At 40.6% G+C, this 18,421-nt stretch overlaps 1 protein-coding gene across 2 annotated transcripts; it reads left to right on the forward strand.

Annotated features, from left to right (window-relative positions):
• The first annotated feature begins 3,041 nt into the window (after positions 1–3,041).
• Positions 3,042–17,972, forward strand: DSCC1 (DNA replication and sister chromatid cohesion 1). 2 transcript variants are annotated; one of them, XM_050891816.1, is made up of 9 exons: positions 3,042–3,211; positions 4,971–5,139; positions 7,601–7,735; positions 10,712–10,802; positions 12,138–12,276; positions 13,287–13,339; positions 15,207–15,364; positions 15,921–16,069; positions 16,851–17,972. In XM_050891816.1, the coding sequence occupies exons 1-9, from the start codon at positions 3,042–3,044 to the stop codon at positions 16,957–16,959; spliced, it is 1,173 nt and encodes a 390-aa protein (XP_050747773.1). In that variant the 3' UTR covers positions 16,960–17,972. The 2 variants fall into 2 exon arrangements, with proteins under 2 accessions (XP_050747773.1, XP_050747774.1); XM_050891817.1 differs by lacking the exon at positions 3,042–3,211 and adding an exon at positions 4,214–4,275.
• Positions 17,973–18,421: the final 449 nt, after the last annotated feature.

The raw sequence follows: 18,421 nt of genomic DNA on the forward strand, positions 1-18,421 counted from the left end.
TAGTCAACCAGATTCCGTTAACACTAATTTCCATTAACATTAGTCAATTGAAAAACTACACCAAAGCTTATCTTTCTTGAGACTTGACTTCATTCCTGCCTCTCCTCCCCAGCCCAGCTGAGGATGCAGGCTATTTAGCGGTTCAGTCTACTTCTCCCTTATACTGAGACCTGTTAAAAGAGGGGTGTACCTCTCAGCTGTACACTCACAGCAGTCACTTAAAGCCTCAAATGTGCACCTTGGGGGACTGACTTCAATTGGTGATCTGTTAAGTTGGGATGGCTGAATTAGTTGCTTCCTCAGCTCTTTCTTCTATTCTGCTACAGGAGAGTTTCAGCTCTGCTTGTACCATGATGTTACATGCTCCTGAACCCTGACAGTTTCAGCCCACCATACCAGCTCAAAGTGAAAACAGCACTCATTTATGCTACAGCAACTCCAGAGCAAATAAATAATCTCACAGCATCATTATAAAATAATTTCAGGATCCTACCAAGCTCCCTTGCCATAGCATGCATTTCCTTATACATTGACAGCAACATTGATAGTTCAGCATCTCCTCATTTTCTCTGCAATCCAAATTCATTAAATGGTTCAGCTGCGTTTCAAGAAACTAACTTCATGAGTTCCTACACAAACCAGTTTTTGTCGGTTAGGTCACTGCTCTAAAGCATTCTCAGTGAAAACAGAAACATAATACAAGTTGTTTCCGGAGAAACGAGACATGTTTCCTACAGATTTATGTCCATGTTTTTGCTGATAGGCCAGTTGGCGGCTGCCTCTCAGAATGGATCAGAGCTGCTTTCCCCTAAGTAGGGGCTCCAATATATTGTCCAGCCACTGATTTCCACAAAACTTTTAGGAACTTTACCTGCCAAATTTGCCTGAACTTGAACAGCAACTTCCAGAGTGGTAAGTGAGGGACAGGCAGAGAAAGATGGCAGGCAGCACAAGCGTATACGTTTCAGCTCCTTAGGAAACACGATAAAAAGCATCTACAACCAGAACTACCAGAATAAACAAAACTGGTTGGAAAAATTAATAACTAGTACAAATGTTCCTGACCACAGATCAGTGCCAACTCCTGAATAGCATTCAGTGATTTTCTTCCCATTGGGTTTCTGTTACGTAGCAGAGCTCTTAAGATACAAACTCCATGAATTCATGCATTGGATTAAGTTCCTTGGCTATATCAGAATCTCTTCTTTTATTCCACAGAATGAAAAGGAGAAAGAAGAAGCAGGCATGCAAGGTCATTGGGAAACTGCACAAATTAAGGTATAAATTTAAAACAGCATAATTAAGCTGCTATTTAAACCGTTAGTAACTGTGTGAGCATTTACTTGGTAGGACAGCGATCTTCTGGTTTACCTTAGAGGTGTGCAGGAACGGATTTACATTAAAGCAAAAAGTAACAGTCTCAGATAAGGCTGTACACATATCAGTTTGCACCTACACATTAGTAGAAACTAGTCGAAGTCAGAGTGCCTCAGGTTTCCTGCGTACACAATGACTGTATTTCCACCTTCCAATAACTGAAATAAAACATGAAAATATAATAGATGGCTGAGTCTTTGAACAAGCCACTGCACACGTGATAGAGGTAACTGCCTCATTACTTCAGGCAAAGTTTTCTCCAAGGTCAATTGCCTCGCTGGCATCACCCAGGCAAAGGACCTTCTGAAGGCAGAAGATGCCTGACTCAGTCACATATAACAACAGTTGCTCTCTGCCAGGCTGGGTACCGAACCGAGCCAGCTCCACTCCACCGGCTCCTGCTTCTGGTTCCAACACTAACGTGGTATGACCTCCTTATCTGGGCCATTTAGTGCAGGCTTATACCAAACACAGAGAGACTCTGCAAGCGGTTATACACAACTTAGGAGCACAAAGTAATTATTTGTTAGCTGCACACAGCAGACAGCTAGGACTAACATGCTACTAGGCCAAGCGTTAATATGCCCCCCAGCAAGACCTCAGTGAGCGTTTGGGGAACCGGCCGTCCTGGACAAGGCAGGGAAGAGGCATCCTGTGCTGCTCCTTGCAGAGGACTGACTCCCAGTGGTACTGAGCTGCTGTCTTCTGAGCCTCTGATTTCGTTTTTTTTTCTTATGGTTTAAGGATGTCAATAGACTTCCTCTTGAATCTCTGAGCTGTGGACCATGTCCATTGCAATAATCACGCTTGCCTGTGGTTTTTACTCATCTCTGTCATGGCTTTAGCTCAAGCACTTCCTCACAGCTTCCTCAAGCAGACAGAGCCCAGGTCAGGCCACAGCAAAAAGCCCAGCTGGGCCCTGAGTCACGGGGAGACAAACCCCTCCATGGGGGCTGTGCAATCCCTTTCCTAAGGGATCATGTGGTGACGAGAGCTGGCAGATACTTGCCCTCGGTCAGACTGTCCCCACAGCTGTCGTGACAGCAGGAGCAGGGGTGGGTGACACCGGTGGGTGCCCACCTGCAGCTGCCTCGCCCCGTGTCTTCCCAGCCATGGCCAGGCCCCGTAATGGCGGCTCGGAGGGTCAGCCTCCCTCTCTCCACCCTTGCTGTCACACTCTGGTGTCAAGAAAATACCTAGAGGATGCTGCCCCAGTCAGAGCTGGGCAGGGGCTCCCATATTGGGCCAGTTTTTGTTGTATTTGATAGATCTACTTTATTTAGGGCATTTTGTGGATTTTTATCGGCATAGAGATTTTTTTATTGCAGCCTCGCCTGGCTCTAGCACAGCCGGACAGAAATCGGGAGGTTTGTCCCGGATCAGACCCGGCGGAGGAGCCGCACTCGTCCGGGCTGGGCCGGGCCTCACCGGGCGGGAACCGGCTGCCGCTGAGGAGAGCGATTCCTCTCAGTGTAACCCCGAGGTGTTGCCGCCCGCCCCGCCGGCCACGGCCGGGCGCATGGCAGACAACCAAAGAATCAACCTAGCGTGCGCGCGCCGCCGGCTCCCGCCTCACCGCCTCCCCGCGCCGCCCGGCACCGCCTCGGCGAGGGCGGGGGGATGGTGTGGCGCGGCTTTCGGAGCGGCTGGACCCGGCGGGCGCCATGCGGAGCCGGGCGGAGGTGGACGCGACGCTGCAGACGGCCAAACTGAACCCGGCGGAGCTGCTGCCGGCCGTCCATTGCCTCAGCTTCGGTCCGCAGGCCGGCGCCGGCGAGTGCTGCCTGTTGCAGCTGGAGCCGGGCCTCTGCGCCGAGCTGGAGGCGGGAAGCAGGTACGGGAGGGGTAGGGCGCCCCCTGGAGGGCGGGGAGAGGGGTGCCGCCGCCATCCGGGCCGCGCTTCGCCTCAGGCGAAGCGCGGCCCGGATGGCGGCGGCACCCCCCGCCATGTCGTCGTTTAGGGGCCTAGCGGGCGATGGTGGCCGGGACGGGCGACCCGAGGCAGGCTGAAGGACCGGGGCAAGCCCGCCCCGCGGCGGGAGGCTGGTGTTTTCCCACCCTTAGAGCTCGCCCCGCCGTGCGTGGGGGCAGTCGGAGCAGCGGCGCGGGATGGAGATGGGGCAGGACTGCGCCTCCCGGGGGGGGGGGCTGCCTGGTGTCAGGTCTGCGCTATCCCATCTGTAGTGTTGAGTAGGTGACATGGCTCTTAAACGTGGCTTTGTGCAGACTTTTAATTCTTCTAATACTGTTTGCATGAAAATGTAACTGTCCCTTAAACCTGGCTTAGTAACATTGGAAACTAAAAACTAGTAACACCTATAAGAAGCTTTTTTTTTTTAATATGGAAAAATTGCTTCTGAGGAGACTTCTAGCCAAAACTCAGAAGAGTTTCTCATCAGGCATATGAATATAGGTGCCTAAAAATTTGGATTTAGGAAGGGAGATTATGCCTTTAAAAGAATCCCACTGACTTTGAGATTTTCCTGCTGGAACTCTTGAGGTCGAGCGGATGGCAGGGTGCCTACAAGTTAGACAAACAGAACAGCTAAAGACATACAGCATTAGCATAGGCATTTGGTAGGATGGTAACGTGACATCTAACTCTGGACCAAGAGCAGAATCTAGATAAGTTTTTGATACTGTTTTAAAATTTCTTCCTTTGCTGCAATGCCAGTGACATAATATAATAAAAATGTTTAAAATGATACAATATTAGAATTCTGTCTAAAGAAAATAGCTCTCATGTATGTTATTAAGTCTGTTCATACTCAGTGCAATATTGATAAGGTGTCATTGGTTACAGGCCTGAGTCATGCTGAGGACCACTTGGGGCACAGCTGAGCTTTGTTCATGCATGCAAGCTTTTGGAAGCAAGATGAGCAGTTGATGAAATCACATGTGAGCACTTAGTGTAGCCTGGGAGGAACTGAATGTTCCCCTGTTGTGGTCCTGCTTTGGTATTATCACGTCCTCACTAAGAATGTCCATTTAATGAAGTATGTGAGCTGAAGAAGGGGGTTTGCATTGATTCTTTGTACTAAAATGCCCTAGAAGATGGTTTTCTTTCCTGCTTGGAATTACTTGCAAGAAAATGTGTATGTTTTTGAGAGGGAATTATCTGAAGGGTGCTGCACAATAGACACAATTTCTGTTTGCTTTCTTGTTTCACAATGGGCAAGTTTCAGTCCTCATTAAAGAACAACTCTTGTTGTAATCTGATTTCTAAGATTAGTGAACTAGTTCAGGCTTTAAGCATCACTTAATCAGTGTTTTGGAGGGGTTGTGTGAATAGGCAGGTGAGGTGGTTCGACTGTGATCTGCGTAAAAACCTTGAATGCTTGTCTTTCAGAGTGGGAAAACTCAAAAAGGAGAGGAAAAAACCATAGTGTTAAGATATTTTAGATGAATTGATAATTACGTCTTTATATTTTGGTGTACTGTGACTGCTGCTACCAAACAGAACTGCAGTTTATAACTTCTTTACCAATGTATAAATGTAAAAAAAAAAAAAAAATCAGACAAGTTTAATAGGTGTTCATCCTGAAAAAGAGGTAAAAATACATCTTTATTTTTGTGCTATTTTTTTTTTCCAGCCTAGTAATTCGTGGTGAAAAGGATGAACAAGCAGTGTTGTGCAGCAAAGATAAAACTTATGACATGAAAATAGCAGATACCTCAAATATGCTCTTGTTTATTCCTGGTTGCAAAACTCCAGAACAGCTGAATGCAGATCAAGCATCTTGTAGCATTATTCATTCACAGGTATGTCTTTCTGGGTTTTTGTTTGTTTGCTTTAATTCTCTACTTTCTTATTCTCTGTAATTTCTTGTATTTTATCCAAGATGCATCTGTGAAACTCGGCTGGGATTCCGTTGCCTAAATATAGGCCTCTAATGCCATTTTAGATGCCTTGTGGTATTGGTCTAGCTACAAGCTGCCACTGCAGAAAGACATGAGTCTCCTGTAGGTTCTTTGTATACTGAACAGCCCCGGGAGGATGTGTTTATAAATACGCTTTATACACAGGGGGCATGCTATACCTCAGGGTGTCCAAAATGGCTCTAGGGCCCTTCTTTAGGCAACTGAACTTTGTCCATAATGTGTGATAATTATTGTTTCTAAGAAGTTAAAACTTTGGTGTACTTTCAGTGAATTAGTAATTACTTGTGGTAGGTATTAAAAGCTTTCAAAGAAAATCTAATATCTCAGTGTTAGCAGCTCTTTTTAAAATAAGCTGTTTGCAAATTGATTCTTAGGAGTGCTTTCCCCAAAAGGCAGATTATACCATGTCATGCCTGAATATTATTTTTTAAGTACAGAAATATATTCAAAGGTGACTCTCTTTCAACTAGCATCTGGAAAGATTTGTTAGAGTGGATGATTTTAGAGTTCTCAGTTTAAAGAATTAATTGTTCTCTGCTCTTCTGAACCATAGCTAATAAAATTCTACTAAAAGAAGTTAGGCAAATATTATTACTCGGTCATTATTTGCTGTAATGGATATAATGACATCATTGAGGAGTAATCCTGCTTGTCCTTACATGAACATAATAATCAAAACAGCATCATTTCTCCTGTGAACTCAGCAGTTCAGCTAATAGAAAAAGTTAATTTGAACTAAAGTAGATTAATGAGAAAATAATATTCTTCCATATTCTTTTTTTGCTATGTTTAATGATCTCACTAGTCCTCTGAAGTCACACATGTCAACATAATATAAATGTGATTTGCTTAGGAATTATTTTTAGAGTTTTATTTCTAAGAGGTTTCTTAATGTTTTCAAAAACATTACATGGTGTATTGACACTGCAAATTGTGAAACATAGCAAAAGATACTATGTTTACTCAGTATTTTGAGGCTTCACTGCCCTTCTCCTGCAGTCTCGGTGCTGCTCTTTGTACCACTTGCAAGGCTAGTACTCAGGGCCAAAGCCTCTGCCATTTTATTCACCTCACACACACCAGCTCCGGTTATGAGCTTTGGATTATAAATTAGAATTATTTATTTTCTTTTCTGTGCAGAGCACCTTCTTGTTCATTACCAAATTGCTCAGAAAAGAACTTGGCAGGAAAAAAAAAAGTAACACTTAGGTAAACGCTATTTGACGTGGAAGGGGAAAAAAGCTTAGAAGTTTATCAGGAAATTAGTATTTACCTGAATTTTGTGCCAAGCAAGCTATGAAATAGATTAAAAACTGAGAGCTTTCTCTGTATTAGAATTTGGATAGGACTTCTTCCACATATGGGTGGTTTGCTTATAATTGATTTAAATGGAACCTTATTTTAAAGTTTGGGTTTTTTTTTAATGGATGACCTTAAAAAAAAAATAGTCTGGTAAAGCATTTAGGGTATTTTGAAGTACTATCTGGAGGCTTTTTCACAAGGGGCTAGTGGTTGGGTCAGGAGTCACGAACCTGGAGCCTGTTCTGCCTCTGCCATTCTCTACCCACTTCTGCTGGTTCAGTAAATAGCAGAAACAATGTTGAAAGGCCTCCCATACTCTGTCCTCTTCAAAGAATCTTTTAGGAAGTCCAAGCTGTACCCCATGAAACACCTCAGGATTACTCTGAAGGTAAAGTTTTGTTAGATTAATGTTGTTGAATCAATTACACCTGAGCTTCCTGTTGTGCGCTTTTAATTTGTGTGTTGACTCAGAGTAAGGAACTGAGATGTCTTGTTAGTTGTGTGCAAGTTCAGCTTACTGTCTCGTTAATGTCTGTTTTACTTGAGCTTAGTGATATGATGATTCATTGAGGTGTAAAAAGACCATGAAGTAGATCCCAAGCATGGGAAGAAGTGGGGAAGATGTAAACAGGATAATACAGGAGGGGTTTTATGGCAGCAATATAGTTTAGTATTAAGAGGAAAAGAAATGTTGACAAGGATTGTGCAGGAATATATCCCATGATGATACTCTATCGCAGGAATATATCCCGTGATGATACTCTATCATTTGCATGTAGAGATGAGTTGTTCCCTTTGTCATATGCACTATGAACATATTTTTATCAACCAACAGTGGATTTTTATTCTTCATTGCTTGTGTTAAATTTTTTTATTGAAAATATTACAATGATTGTTTCATCTTTAAAGTAATTACTGTATTAATAAATTCTTGTTCTCAGTGACTAGATTAACACTTTTTGCTGATAATTTGTGGTAAGCTGCTTTGAATCCAAATGGTATATTAAAATGTTTTAAGAGTCGCTGTTTTTTCTTGTAGATTGCTGGCTTCTCCAATAACTATTGGGAATTAAGGAGATGTCGACCGAAACTGAAGAAACTGAGGAAGCTTTTAATGGAAGATCCATATGAAGGGCCAGATAGTTGGAAAGATCAGACTTCGACATTTTCAAAGGTAAATCAGCTACGCAAATTATTTTCTAGTAGTTGGTAATGGGCAAATTAAAATGAAGATACATTCTTAACTAGAAAAATGCCTTTCCTCCCATGTTTCACAGTGCTGCTTTGAGTTAATTTTTTAAGCCTACTATTCTAAACAAGTTGGTAATTATTAGCACTTCCACTAAGTAGCAGGTAAGCAACCTCTTTTTTAGTAAAAAGAGGAAAAGGAAGGACATCGAAAGAGGCTGGGGATTTATCTTTTTATATGGGAAGTTTCTTGAAGACAGTCTTCAGAACCTTTTCTAAATTCCTTGAGAGTTATATGACTGCTAAGGTATAATGCAGCCTTTCCTTCTTCTTTGGGGCTGTCATGTATGACATGTCATGTATGAGCTAAGTGTGAGGTCAGAGAACACCCATGTGCAAGTCACTTGCGAACCAGTAATTTATGACAACAAGGAGAAGCAGGGAGTTGCAGAGAATGACAGGGATGATATGAGGCAGAGAATAAGACTGACACTACAAAAAGGGAAAACACAAATAAAATCCTGTCCTGCTGCCCTTTTATGTTTCCAGGAAATCTGATTTAGGATCTAAAGAGTAATGGAGAGATCTGGACCGTGCAGCATATGATCTCAGATAAAAGGCTGATAAAAGTCCTGGGGTTTTGTTAGTTTAGTTGGTTTTCCTTTTGACTTCAAAACCCAGAAATGGTTGCTCCAAAGTATTTTACGCTGAGCCTTGGTTGAAGCTGATACCAACAAACCATCTGTGTGTGCTTGGATGTACAAACATAGATGTTACTTTTCTCCCTTGGAGAGAAATGCTGCCTCTCTCTTTCTGGATGATTAACAGACTAATTTCTGATCAGTTTCAGAATCTTTCCCCCAGCATTGCCTTTTCCTGCCTACTCTGGTCTAGGTGTAGAAGGACATACAGCAAAATGAGGGATAGCAGAGGGAAAAGGGCTTAAATTGTCCAGAAATTACAAGCATTGACAAAGGCTAGCAACACAAAAAATGTCATACACAATAATATTGATAATATTGAACTAATATTATAAAAACATGTGAACATCTCCCCAAACATTAGTGCCTAGTTTGAGGACTGATCTTCTCCATTTGTTTTGAAGGAGAATGTATTTCCTATATCAGCTTACTGAAGAACAACTAGATATATCTGATAAATGTAGACAAATCTTTTCTTGCCACTGGTGGAACTTTAAATGAACCTGAAAGCTCTCCATGGGAAAGCTCTCTTTCCTATTGGACTAATTCTCACTGGAATCCCAAACAATACATGTGTAGTAAAGATTTCCACTGTGGTGTTTGCTTATACTTAATATTTACCATGTGCTGGCAACTAATAAGCCACCTTTAATCTGTTTGAAAACAAATTACTCTCTTTTGGTGGCTTACTGCAAGGTTCTCATGGTTTTCAGTACTGTATCATACACAGAGAACCACAGCAAAAGAGCCATAAGGAACTATAGCAGTATAAGGAAGTACTGTAAAGAAGCCTGTTGCGTAGTGATGTGATTTAGCAAACTACAGGAAAACTTATAAATGGGCTAGTACACAGCTTGCTCAGGCTGCACCAAATTAAAATCCTGGATTTTACAGTGAAGTGGCAAGGCGTACTCAAATGATCGCATGCATCTACGTTAAGGATAAGAAACATATTAAATACCTTATCTGGAAATTGCTGGTGTGGACATGATGCAAGTCAACCCATTCCATTTTATGTTTGCGAGGGTGATGCAGCTGATAAAAGCATCAGAGCTGAGAGCAGTGATTTCTTAAAAAAAGCTGTTGGAGTGCTAGCCAGGCCTCAGATGGGGAGCAAATGCCAAGGACTCCTGTGCAAAGTCTTATCTGAATGGCAGTATCTAACTTGCAAACACACTTACGTATTGATCTGGGGATATTTTTGCTCTCAATTGCTAGCAGTGTTTTTTTAAGTACTGTATAATATGGTCATCCCTTCCTGAAATACTGATGCGAGTCCAGTGCTGCTTAGCCTGATGATGTTTCAACATACTGCCTAATAGGAATGGCATAGCAGGAAGCGGAGACCTTTCTGTATTTATTAAAAGCTTTTTTAACATGTGGATGTTCCAAACTTAGGGTTGGTTTGTTCCATTTGTGTTCCCATAGTCTAATAGATCTCAAGTACTTAATCCAATTTTTTTCTTTCCTGATAGGAAATATTCTTACGCTATAATCAACAAAACTTTTAATATTAAGTTGATTAAAAAGGCTGTAAGGTGAAAAGGAATTGATGAAGCCCTATTTCCTATGGATTTATGTCTGGTGTTCCTTGCCTTTACTTCAGTCCTCATGATACCTTCCATTCCTCCCACGTCTCATAAATCTTTACCACAGTATCCACAGCACCCTCCTATCTCACCAAGTAACTGTTCTGCAAGGAGCCGCATGTATTGTGGCTGGGTCTGTGCTACATGTCCGCTAATTGGTTAGCAGACACCAAAACACAACACATAACTGTTGAGGTCATGCTGGAGGAAGCTTTCCCTCAATGGAGGTACTAAGTTGGAGTTCTGACTTCTATCCAGAAGTGATAAGTGATTTTTGTTTTGCCTTTTCTTTGAATCTCACAGATTAAAATATGTGATTTAGGAAAGACAGAACACGTTCACTTTTCATTTTTGCTGTAATACTTAGGATGCCTGCTTGTGCTAGTTTGACATCCTGGGAATGCAGGTATATTACTTATGCATGGCATAAAGACTTCCCTGTAGTTAGACTGGTTTTTATATTGAATAACCCTTTGAGAAAATGTTGTAAGTTACAGGAAGAGTTTCAGAGAGTGTTGTAAACCTTAGAAAATTTAGAGTCTGTGGAAAAAAACATCAATCTTATAAGTCTTTCTTTCATTATATCTTATAATGCATTTAGCATGCTTGGTGAAGCCAAGGAGGAGTAAGGATAACCTGTTTTATTTCCTTCTTTTTTTTCCCTTGTTGCAGTATACAACAGAAGATTTGTTAAGTCTGATTCAAGCAAGTGAAGAAGAAATACTGCACCAATTGCAGGTTATAGATGCCTGCAAAATTGAAGGTATTCGTCTCTAAAGAATATTATTGCCTATGAGGAAATAATCCTGCTTTTATCCCCAAAATACCTGTGTCTCCTTTTTCTAAGGCCCATTGCACATCCTTGTCTTTCAAGGTGCAAGTTACTTCAAAGTACTAAGACCTGCTTCCATAGTTCCTATGTCCTCCGCTCCTATGAAGCTGATCAAAAGGATAAAACTGAGCAGGCATTGAGCAGCCTGGCTCTTACCAGGGTAATTCCTTCTTTGCTGCTACAAACACTGGCATCAGACTGTCCCACCTATAGCATGAATATTTTTTGGCTGGTTGCCCTCTTCATGGATGAGTGGGTACTGCTTTCTGCAGTTCTAGAGGCAAAAATAGCTGATCCTTAGGTAAACCCAGCCCTTTCATAGTCTTTTGTTCCTCCCAGGCTGGGTTTATGTCAGAAGTCTCCCTACCATGTGAGGCAAGGCTGGAACAAGTGCCTCACTTTGGGACAGGTCCTACTCATCCTATACTTGGCCAAGCCCAAACCCTCGCCTGGACGGCAGGTGACAGCAGTGCTAGAGTCATAGAATAATATAGGGCAGAACTGAGCTCTGGAGGTTATCAGGTCTAAACCCCTGCTTTAGAACAGGGCCAACTTGGAGCTGGCTGCTCAGGGCCTCGGCTGGTCGAGTTGTGAGCATTTCCAAGGATGGAGATTGCACAACCTCTGTCCAGGCTGTTCCAGTGTTTGACTATCCGCAAGGGGAAAAAAATTCTCCTAATACTCAGCTGGGATTTCCCTTGTTGCAACTTGTGCTTGTTGCCTCCTGTCCCATCACTGAGCACCACTGGGAAGACTTCTGATCCGTCTTCTCTATACTGTCCCATTAGGTAGGTGAGGATCTCACAGATGACTTTCCTTGTCGCTTACAGCTGCACAGCACCGTTGTACCAGATCTGTGCTTTGTCACATCTGGATTTCTGTGGACTTGGCTGGACCTGAACGGCCATTTTGCAGGCCCAGTGCAATCAGTTGTGTTCATGCAGTTCTGTGCCTGAATTAATTATTAGTTTTTCCAGGTCTGATTCATCTTGGGATGGGATTTGTAGTGTCTTTGTATCTGTGGCAGTTAATCTACATAAACAGTTATGAATACTTGAGATGATTTTATTTCTTTCTCCTTTACCTTTGCTTTTACTATTCTGTTCTTTTTCTCAGTTTTAATCCTGAACGGAACAGAATGCTGTCGCTGTACTTTGTAAAGGTGTAACCTAAATGTCCAGACTTCTGTAGTGTATCTTCAGGGGAACAGAATTAAGGTGTTAATGTTTTCCTTCTAACACTGTTTTGTGGTTTTCTATTTGGCAGGATATTGGAGAATTCTAGAATTTGACTATGAGATGAAACTCTTGAATCACGTGACTCAGCTAATAGACTCAGAGTCCTGGTCTTTAAGTAAGGTTCCTTTACATACCTGCCTTGAGGAACTTGGATCATTAGAGCCCACGTAAGCAATTACTTTTAGTACTTAAAATTGTATACAATCATTATTAACTCTTACTAATTACAATCATTATTAATTATTTATTAGAATTAGAGTCTTATAACTCTAGATTCCAGTTACGATGGTGTTAATGATATGTTTTCTTTGGCTCTAAAATATACAAGGGCATTATTAGTTTAGTCAGACAGGTTAGTAAACTGATTTTAGTGTCTATTGGTAGTATTTCCATTGATTCAATAGTAGAAGCATTACTACTGAATTGTAAATGATGGAAGTAGCATGTACTTAAGCCGTAAATTGCTGACCATCTTGAAATACTTGTTCTGAAGCTACAGCTAGCCAAAAATGTTTAGTTTACCTCTTGCGTAATGTCTGAGATAGTGGTATGTTTTCTGGTGTAATACTGAATTCAGATTGTAAGAGTTGAGTTTATTGTACTGCCATTTGGAGTCATGAAATAATTTAAGATTACCATTCAAACAAAGCCTTAAGTTTACAATATGTAGCATTTTCCATTTATTTGGCTTTTGGCTCAAAAAGAAATCTTGCTTTAGTATTAGTGTCTGCAGTTAGGCTGTAATTTTATGCCAGAGTTCTAGAAAATTGCCTACTATTCAGTAAGGGATAATTAACTGCCAAATTTGTGACTTGCATCACTTCTCATTGGAAAGGAGTGGCATTGCAAGAGTCTCTTTTCCTTATTCTCCTTATGCCTCTTAGTCTTTGCTAGTTATAACTAGAAAGTGGAAGAGACTTTTGGGGGTGACATGCTGAATTAACTCTCATCTGTCCTTTTTGTCCCCTTTTGTCCTCTTTTAACTTACTTCTAAGTTTTTATCAGTTTGTTCATTTCAGCCGTGAAGACGTGTCTGATCCTACATTCTCCTTGATTTTTTTTACTTTACCTGTTCCTTCCTCTTCTTTTTGGTAACTATTTCTGTAATGTCCTAATGAACAGTTTTAAAATTTGATTTCTGATTTTTGTTTGGTTTTTTTTTTTCCCCCGGCCCCAGAGAGATGATAGAACATATTCTTTTAAGCTATGGAAGGAAATACATTGATGATGGTAAGTTTGGGAAAGCACGCATATTTTAATTTTGCATAAAGGAAATAGTTATTCATGAGTAAATGCAGATTTTGTGAGGATGGCCCAAACAAATGAATTTTCTAAGATGCCAGTAAAAGGGGGGAGCAAGAATTTTCTAAGATGCCAGTAAAAGGAGGGAGCGAATAGTGAGCTAAAAATCAGTAAAATTGTTAGAGAAAGTTTTGTAGGAAAAAGGACTATTAAACTGTACAAGACACTAGGGAAAAATCAGGAACTATCAGAGGTACCTGAAGTGATTTATTACATGTCTGCAAGCCATAATTTTGTAACTAAAGACAAATCACTTGTAAAATTTAGATGGATTCTCTCTTTAGATACTCTAGGAGGTCTCGGATATCATGTGTTTAAGCAATTAGTTGTGCTGTTGTGAATAGTCAATGGCATGTAGATCTCCGTGAATTCAGCTTGCCTGAAGTAGACATCTGCCTTTGGTCCCTTGAACTGCACCACAAGATCCATTGATTGTATTGATTAAATCTCCATTGCCCATCCCACATATAGACATAATATTTCAGTGCCTTATTCTCAATCTGAATTCTTCCCCACAGTTGCTTTCATCTCACCTTTGGCTGAAGTAGGAGTTGCACTCAACCTTAAAAGACATAGGAAAGTAGTTGGAGTGACACAGATTGTCTTCTTAGTATATTTAGGCAGGTTCCACAAGGAACAAGATTGAGTTGTAGGAAGTCCAGATGACTGAAAAAGTGGAAGGAAGTGTTTATGCCTGACTTTGTTCAGAGAATTTTAGTCAAGACAGTGAGAATGAAAAGAAATTCTCCTTATTCCCTTAGTCATCTCATACTATAAGGATGATTAAGGAAGTTGTCCTGGTTTCGGCTGGGACAGAGTTAACTTTCTTTTTAGTAGCTGGTACAGTGCTGTGTTTTGGATTTAGTGTGAGAATGATGTTGATAACACTCTGATGGTTTAGTTGTTGCTAAGTAGGGCTTATCTTAAGCCAAGGACTTTTCAGTTTCCCATGCTCTGCCAGCAAGCAGGTGTGCAAGAAGCTGGGAGGGAGCAGAGCCGGGGCAGCTGACCCGAACTAGCCAAAGGGGTATTCCATACCATGGAACGTCATGCCCAGTATATAAACAGGGGGGAGCTGGCCGGGAGGGGCGGATCGTGGCTCGGGAACTAACTGAACATTGGTCAGCGGGTGGTGAGCAATTGCATTGTGCATCACTCGTTTTTTTTCCTTCTCCCCCTTCCTTTTTTGTTATATTCCTTTTCATTACTGTTATTATTATTATTGTATTTCATTATTACTATTGTTAGTATTATATTTTACTTTAGTTATTAAACTGTTTTTTATCTCAACCCACGAGTTTTACTTTTTTTTTCCTCTTTCCTCCTCCTCACCTCACTGGGAGGGGGAAGGGGGAAGCGGCTGCGTGGTGCTTAGTTGCTGACTGGGGTTAAACCATGACAGAAGTGAAAGTTTTGTTTAATTGATCAACCACAGACAGCAACCGCTTTAATACAAGCCATTCAGAAATAGGAATGAAAGCTGTAGGAAAAACAGTGTTACTGTGGAAAGGGGAAAAGAAGATATTGGGGGGGGGGTATATCAGTTGATATGAACGAATACTGTAGCTCGGACGGTGCTGCACACACACATAATATTCTGCTTAATTTGTTCTTGAGAATGAGAAGATACCATGATTTATCCAAAGTAATACCAAGTCAGGTTACTCCCTGAGGAAAAGAAAAAACAGGATACTTGGTTTGTAGAAGACTGTAGAACAGAATGGAAACACGAGGCTGTTTTCTGTTCTTTTATTAAAAAGCAAGAACCCAAGATACACTGGTTTTTGTTTCTCAGCAGGGGAGGTTTACTTTGAAATGCGTGAAGATAAAATATGCAGAGCTATAGCACAAATGCTTTTGCAAAATGCAGTTAAATTCAATCTATCAGAGTTTCAAGAAGTCTGGCAACAAAGTGTCCCTGAAGGGATGACAACAAGGCTTGATCAGCTTAAGGTAAAAACATAAAATATGGATCCTTTCGTGAGTAGGCTGTTAACTGACTTGTGTCATATGTAGATTTTATCGATTACTAGAGATTGATTGTGGTATTTCAGTCACCTTTCAAGTTAAAGTACTTATGACATCCTCTATGAGCATCAGTAGTCTGGAATCATGATAATTCAGGTTTCTGTAAGTCTGGCATGTTTCACTGTTTGAAGAAAAGTTGCAGCTGTACAGTTAATACTTGTAACTAGAACAGAAGCAGCAGTCGAGCAGACTGTAGTGACAGACAGTAGAGTAGCAAGCACTATGAAAATCCTTTTGCTCAAAGGATGTAGATAGATGTTGGGACTTAATGGATTTCCCCCTCCCTTCTTGTCATAAATGAAATGATAAATATTGCCTGTAAAACAGCGCCTTTAGGATACTTTTTCGCTTTGCCTCTAGTCGTGCAATTTTAGAAGGCTTTGGAGGTGCAAAGGGCAACTTGTATTGATTATTGCGAGAAAGAAGGGAGTTTAATTGTTTTGTCTTTACTTAACATTTTCTCTCCGATGCTGATCTACAGGGCTTGGCTCTTGTGGATAAAAGCTCAAGACCAGAGACCATCTTTCTGCTAAAAGTAGACGACTTACCTGAAGACAATCAGGAAAGATTCAACAGCTTATTCAGCATACGGGAAAAGTGGACAGAAGTTGATATTACCCCTTATATACAGTAAGGATGTATTTCTTTTTATTAAGATATAAATAGTGTTATATTCTTTTCTTTTTGCATAGCTGACTCTTTATCAGCTATGATTGCCTCAAATACTATACTTTCCATTTTAAATGAATACGAATTGTATATGAATAGAACTGGGAGCTGTAGCTATATTTGTTGGATTTAAACTTGTGTAAAAAGCTGATCCTACTAAATTTAAATAGGCAATAACTCTGTCTTATTTGATTGAGGCAGAGTTAACTCAAAGGATCAACCTCCTGACTTTTATAATCAGTCTCCATATTTACAACACAAGAACTATAGAGCAATAGTGCTTCCTATACTGCGTCCTTTGTTCTTTGGTGGTTAACACACTATGGTGCTAGCTGGAAGGCCCAGCCAGGATACATGTGAGCAGATATAGGTGGTAACCCAGAAGTAACTGTATCAAACCTTTATGAGTGGCTTTAAATTTACTGTAATATAATTAAGTAGTTCAAAGCTAACTGTCTTGCTGGATTGAAGACCCTTTTGAGAACAGTAATAATAAAAACTAACCAGCCCCCCTAAAAAACAAAATCCTTGTTTCTGAAGTAACTAATGTAGTTTTGCCTGTTGCTTAAATGTCAAGCCAAGTTTTAAACTTTAGGTAATTTAAAGCATTATGTGACAGTTAGAGCAGTATTTTTTTTTCTCCCAATACCCTGATCGAGTTTATTGCTATATTTACAAGTATTTCACAGATTTGTTGTGTATATCTCTAATGCTAATGTCATCTGCTTTATTTCCTCTATAGAGACTTATGTGCAGAGAAGCAGACAGTTGGTGCTCTTCTGACAAAATACGCTCGCTCCTCAATGCAGAACGGTGTTAAAGTTTATAATTCTAGAAGACCCATCTCATAACAAGTATTGTTTTAAGAACTGAGAATACTGAATGGAGTAACAGTGAATGTTGCTTGTTGCTGCCTTCTGGGGAAAGGAGTTGTCAACCGATATTATACAGTCTTCTTGAGTTTAAGCAGCTAAGCTTCTTGAACGAGTTCTGTTTTCTGCTCAGCTAAGTAGAATGTGAGGGCACTGGCCTCTTCTAAGAAACTATAGTGTCAGCAGCCCTCTGCCCACCTCCCTCTGCCCACCTCCCTCTGCCCACCTCCCTCTGCCCACCTCCCTCTGCCCACCTCCCTCTGCCCACCTTCATTTTCCCTTGTGTCTGTAGTTACGCCAGGAGTCAAGCTACTTCTGGAATACACTTTAGCTAGCTATCCATAAACTGAAGCCTGACATTAAAAATTAAGACCTTCTTGATAATAATTGAAATCAATTCAATTGATTCGACAGCAAAATGGAATGCTTAGTCTTTTGCCCACTAGTGAGCATTCTTAAAGATTAAGATTTCATTGCAGTGTTGACATTTTGAATACTGCAGACCTTGACAAGCTCATGAACAAATTATTCCTGACTGAGACTACACTAGTCTTAATTTTGGAAGGTGGTTCTTTTTGTGGTCATATCTGTGAATAACGTTGGCAGAAGTCTTGACACTTTAACACTTGGCAGAATTGCCTTTTAAATATTACAAAAAAACAAATTGCAATCAAGTGTGAAGATAGGAGAGAATAGTTGGACATTGTGTTATGAACTTCCTGTAAACTGCCATTAGAATGTAGCTGATGTAAAATTAATGTTTTACAGAAGACTACCTTTGCTTTTTAAAGAGAGCTTATAAAACTTTGTAATACAATTATTTTTTTAAAAACTTTGTTATGGCAAATAACTGCACATAGAAATTGTCTTGAAAACTTAGGGTGGAATATTATTCTGTGAAGAGCAATGAAACAGGATTTTTTTATTATATTGTCATAAAGTGGAGTGCCTGAAACTGAAATCTTGTAATCATTAAAAAGGATTGTTTGCAAGTCAGTGAACCAGAGTTTAACATTAGACAATTTTCAGATTCTTTTTTTAAACTTAACAATTGTAGGTTTTTTATACAAAAAGCATTTGCTGCATCAAACTCAGATGTAAGGTATGAAAAACCTTGGAACTGCTAGCCTGCCAAATGTAGGGTGAGCAGGGAGAGGAAAGAAACTATAAATCAAATGTAACTCTTAAGGTGGATGTGTGCATCCTTGGAATTTTGTTATAGATAAAAAGCTGAATAAAAACTACTTCCTGAGCTCTGCTTATTCTTGCCCATTGATGCAAGATCGGTTCCCTGTGCTCCACGCTCTGAAGTGTACAAGTGTGGTGTTTGACCCCGCTGTGTAGAGACTCGGCTGGTTTATAATGGCTCTCTGCTGGGAAGAATTGCCTTGTGCACTCTCTGGTTTCAACAGCTGTGGTCCTTTCTTTTAACAGCACCAGA

This window comes from Gymnogyps californianus, chromosome 2 (assembly GCF_018139145.2).
Source record: "Gymnogyps californianus isolate 813 chromosome 2, ASM1813914v2, whole genome shotgun sequence".
Classification (NCBI taxonomy): domain Eukaryota; kingdom Metazoa; phylum Chordata; class Aves; order Accipitriformes; family Cathartidae; genus Gymnogyps; species Gymnogyps californianus.

Excerpts from the sequence above, each read along its gene's own strand:
- DSCC1 (XM_050891816.1), top strand. The coding sequence starts at position 3,042 with ATGCGGAGCCGGGCGGAGGTGGACGCGACGCTGCAGACGGCCAAACTG. Across the intron at positions 5,140-7,600 it reads GTAGCATTATTCATTCACAG|ATTGCTGGCTTCTCCAATAA; the intron begins GTATGTCTTTCT and ends TTTTTCTTGTAG. Across the intron at positions 13,340-15,206 it reads AAGGAAATACATTGATGATG|CAGGGGAGGTTTACTTTGAA; the intron begins GTAAGTTTGGGA and ends TTTGTTTCTCAG.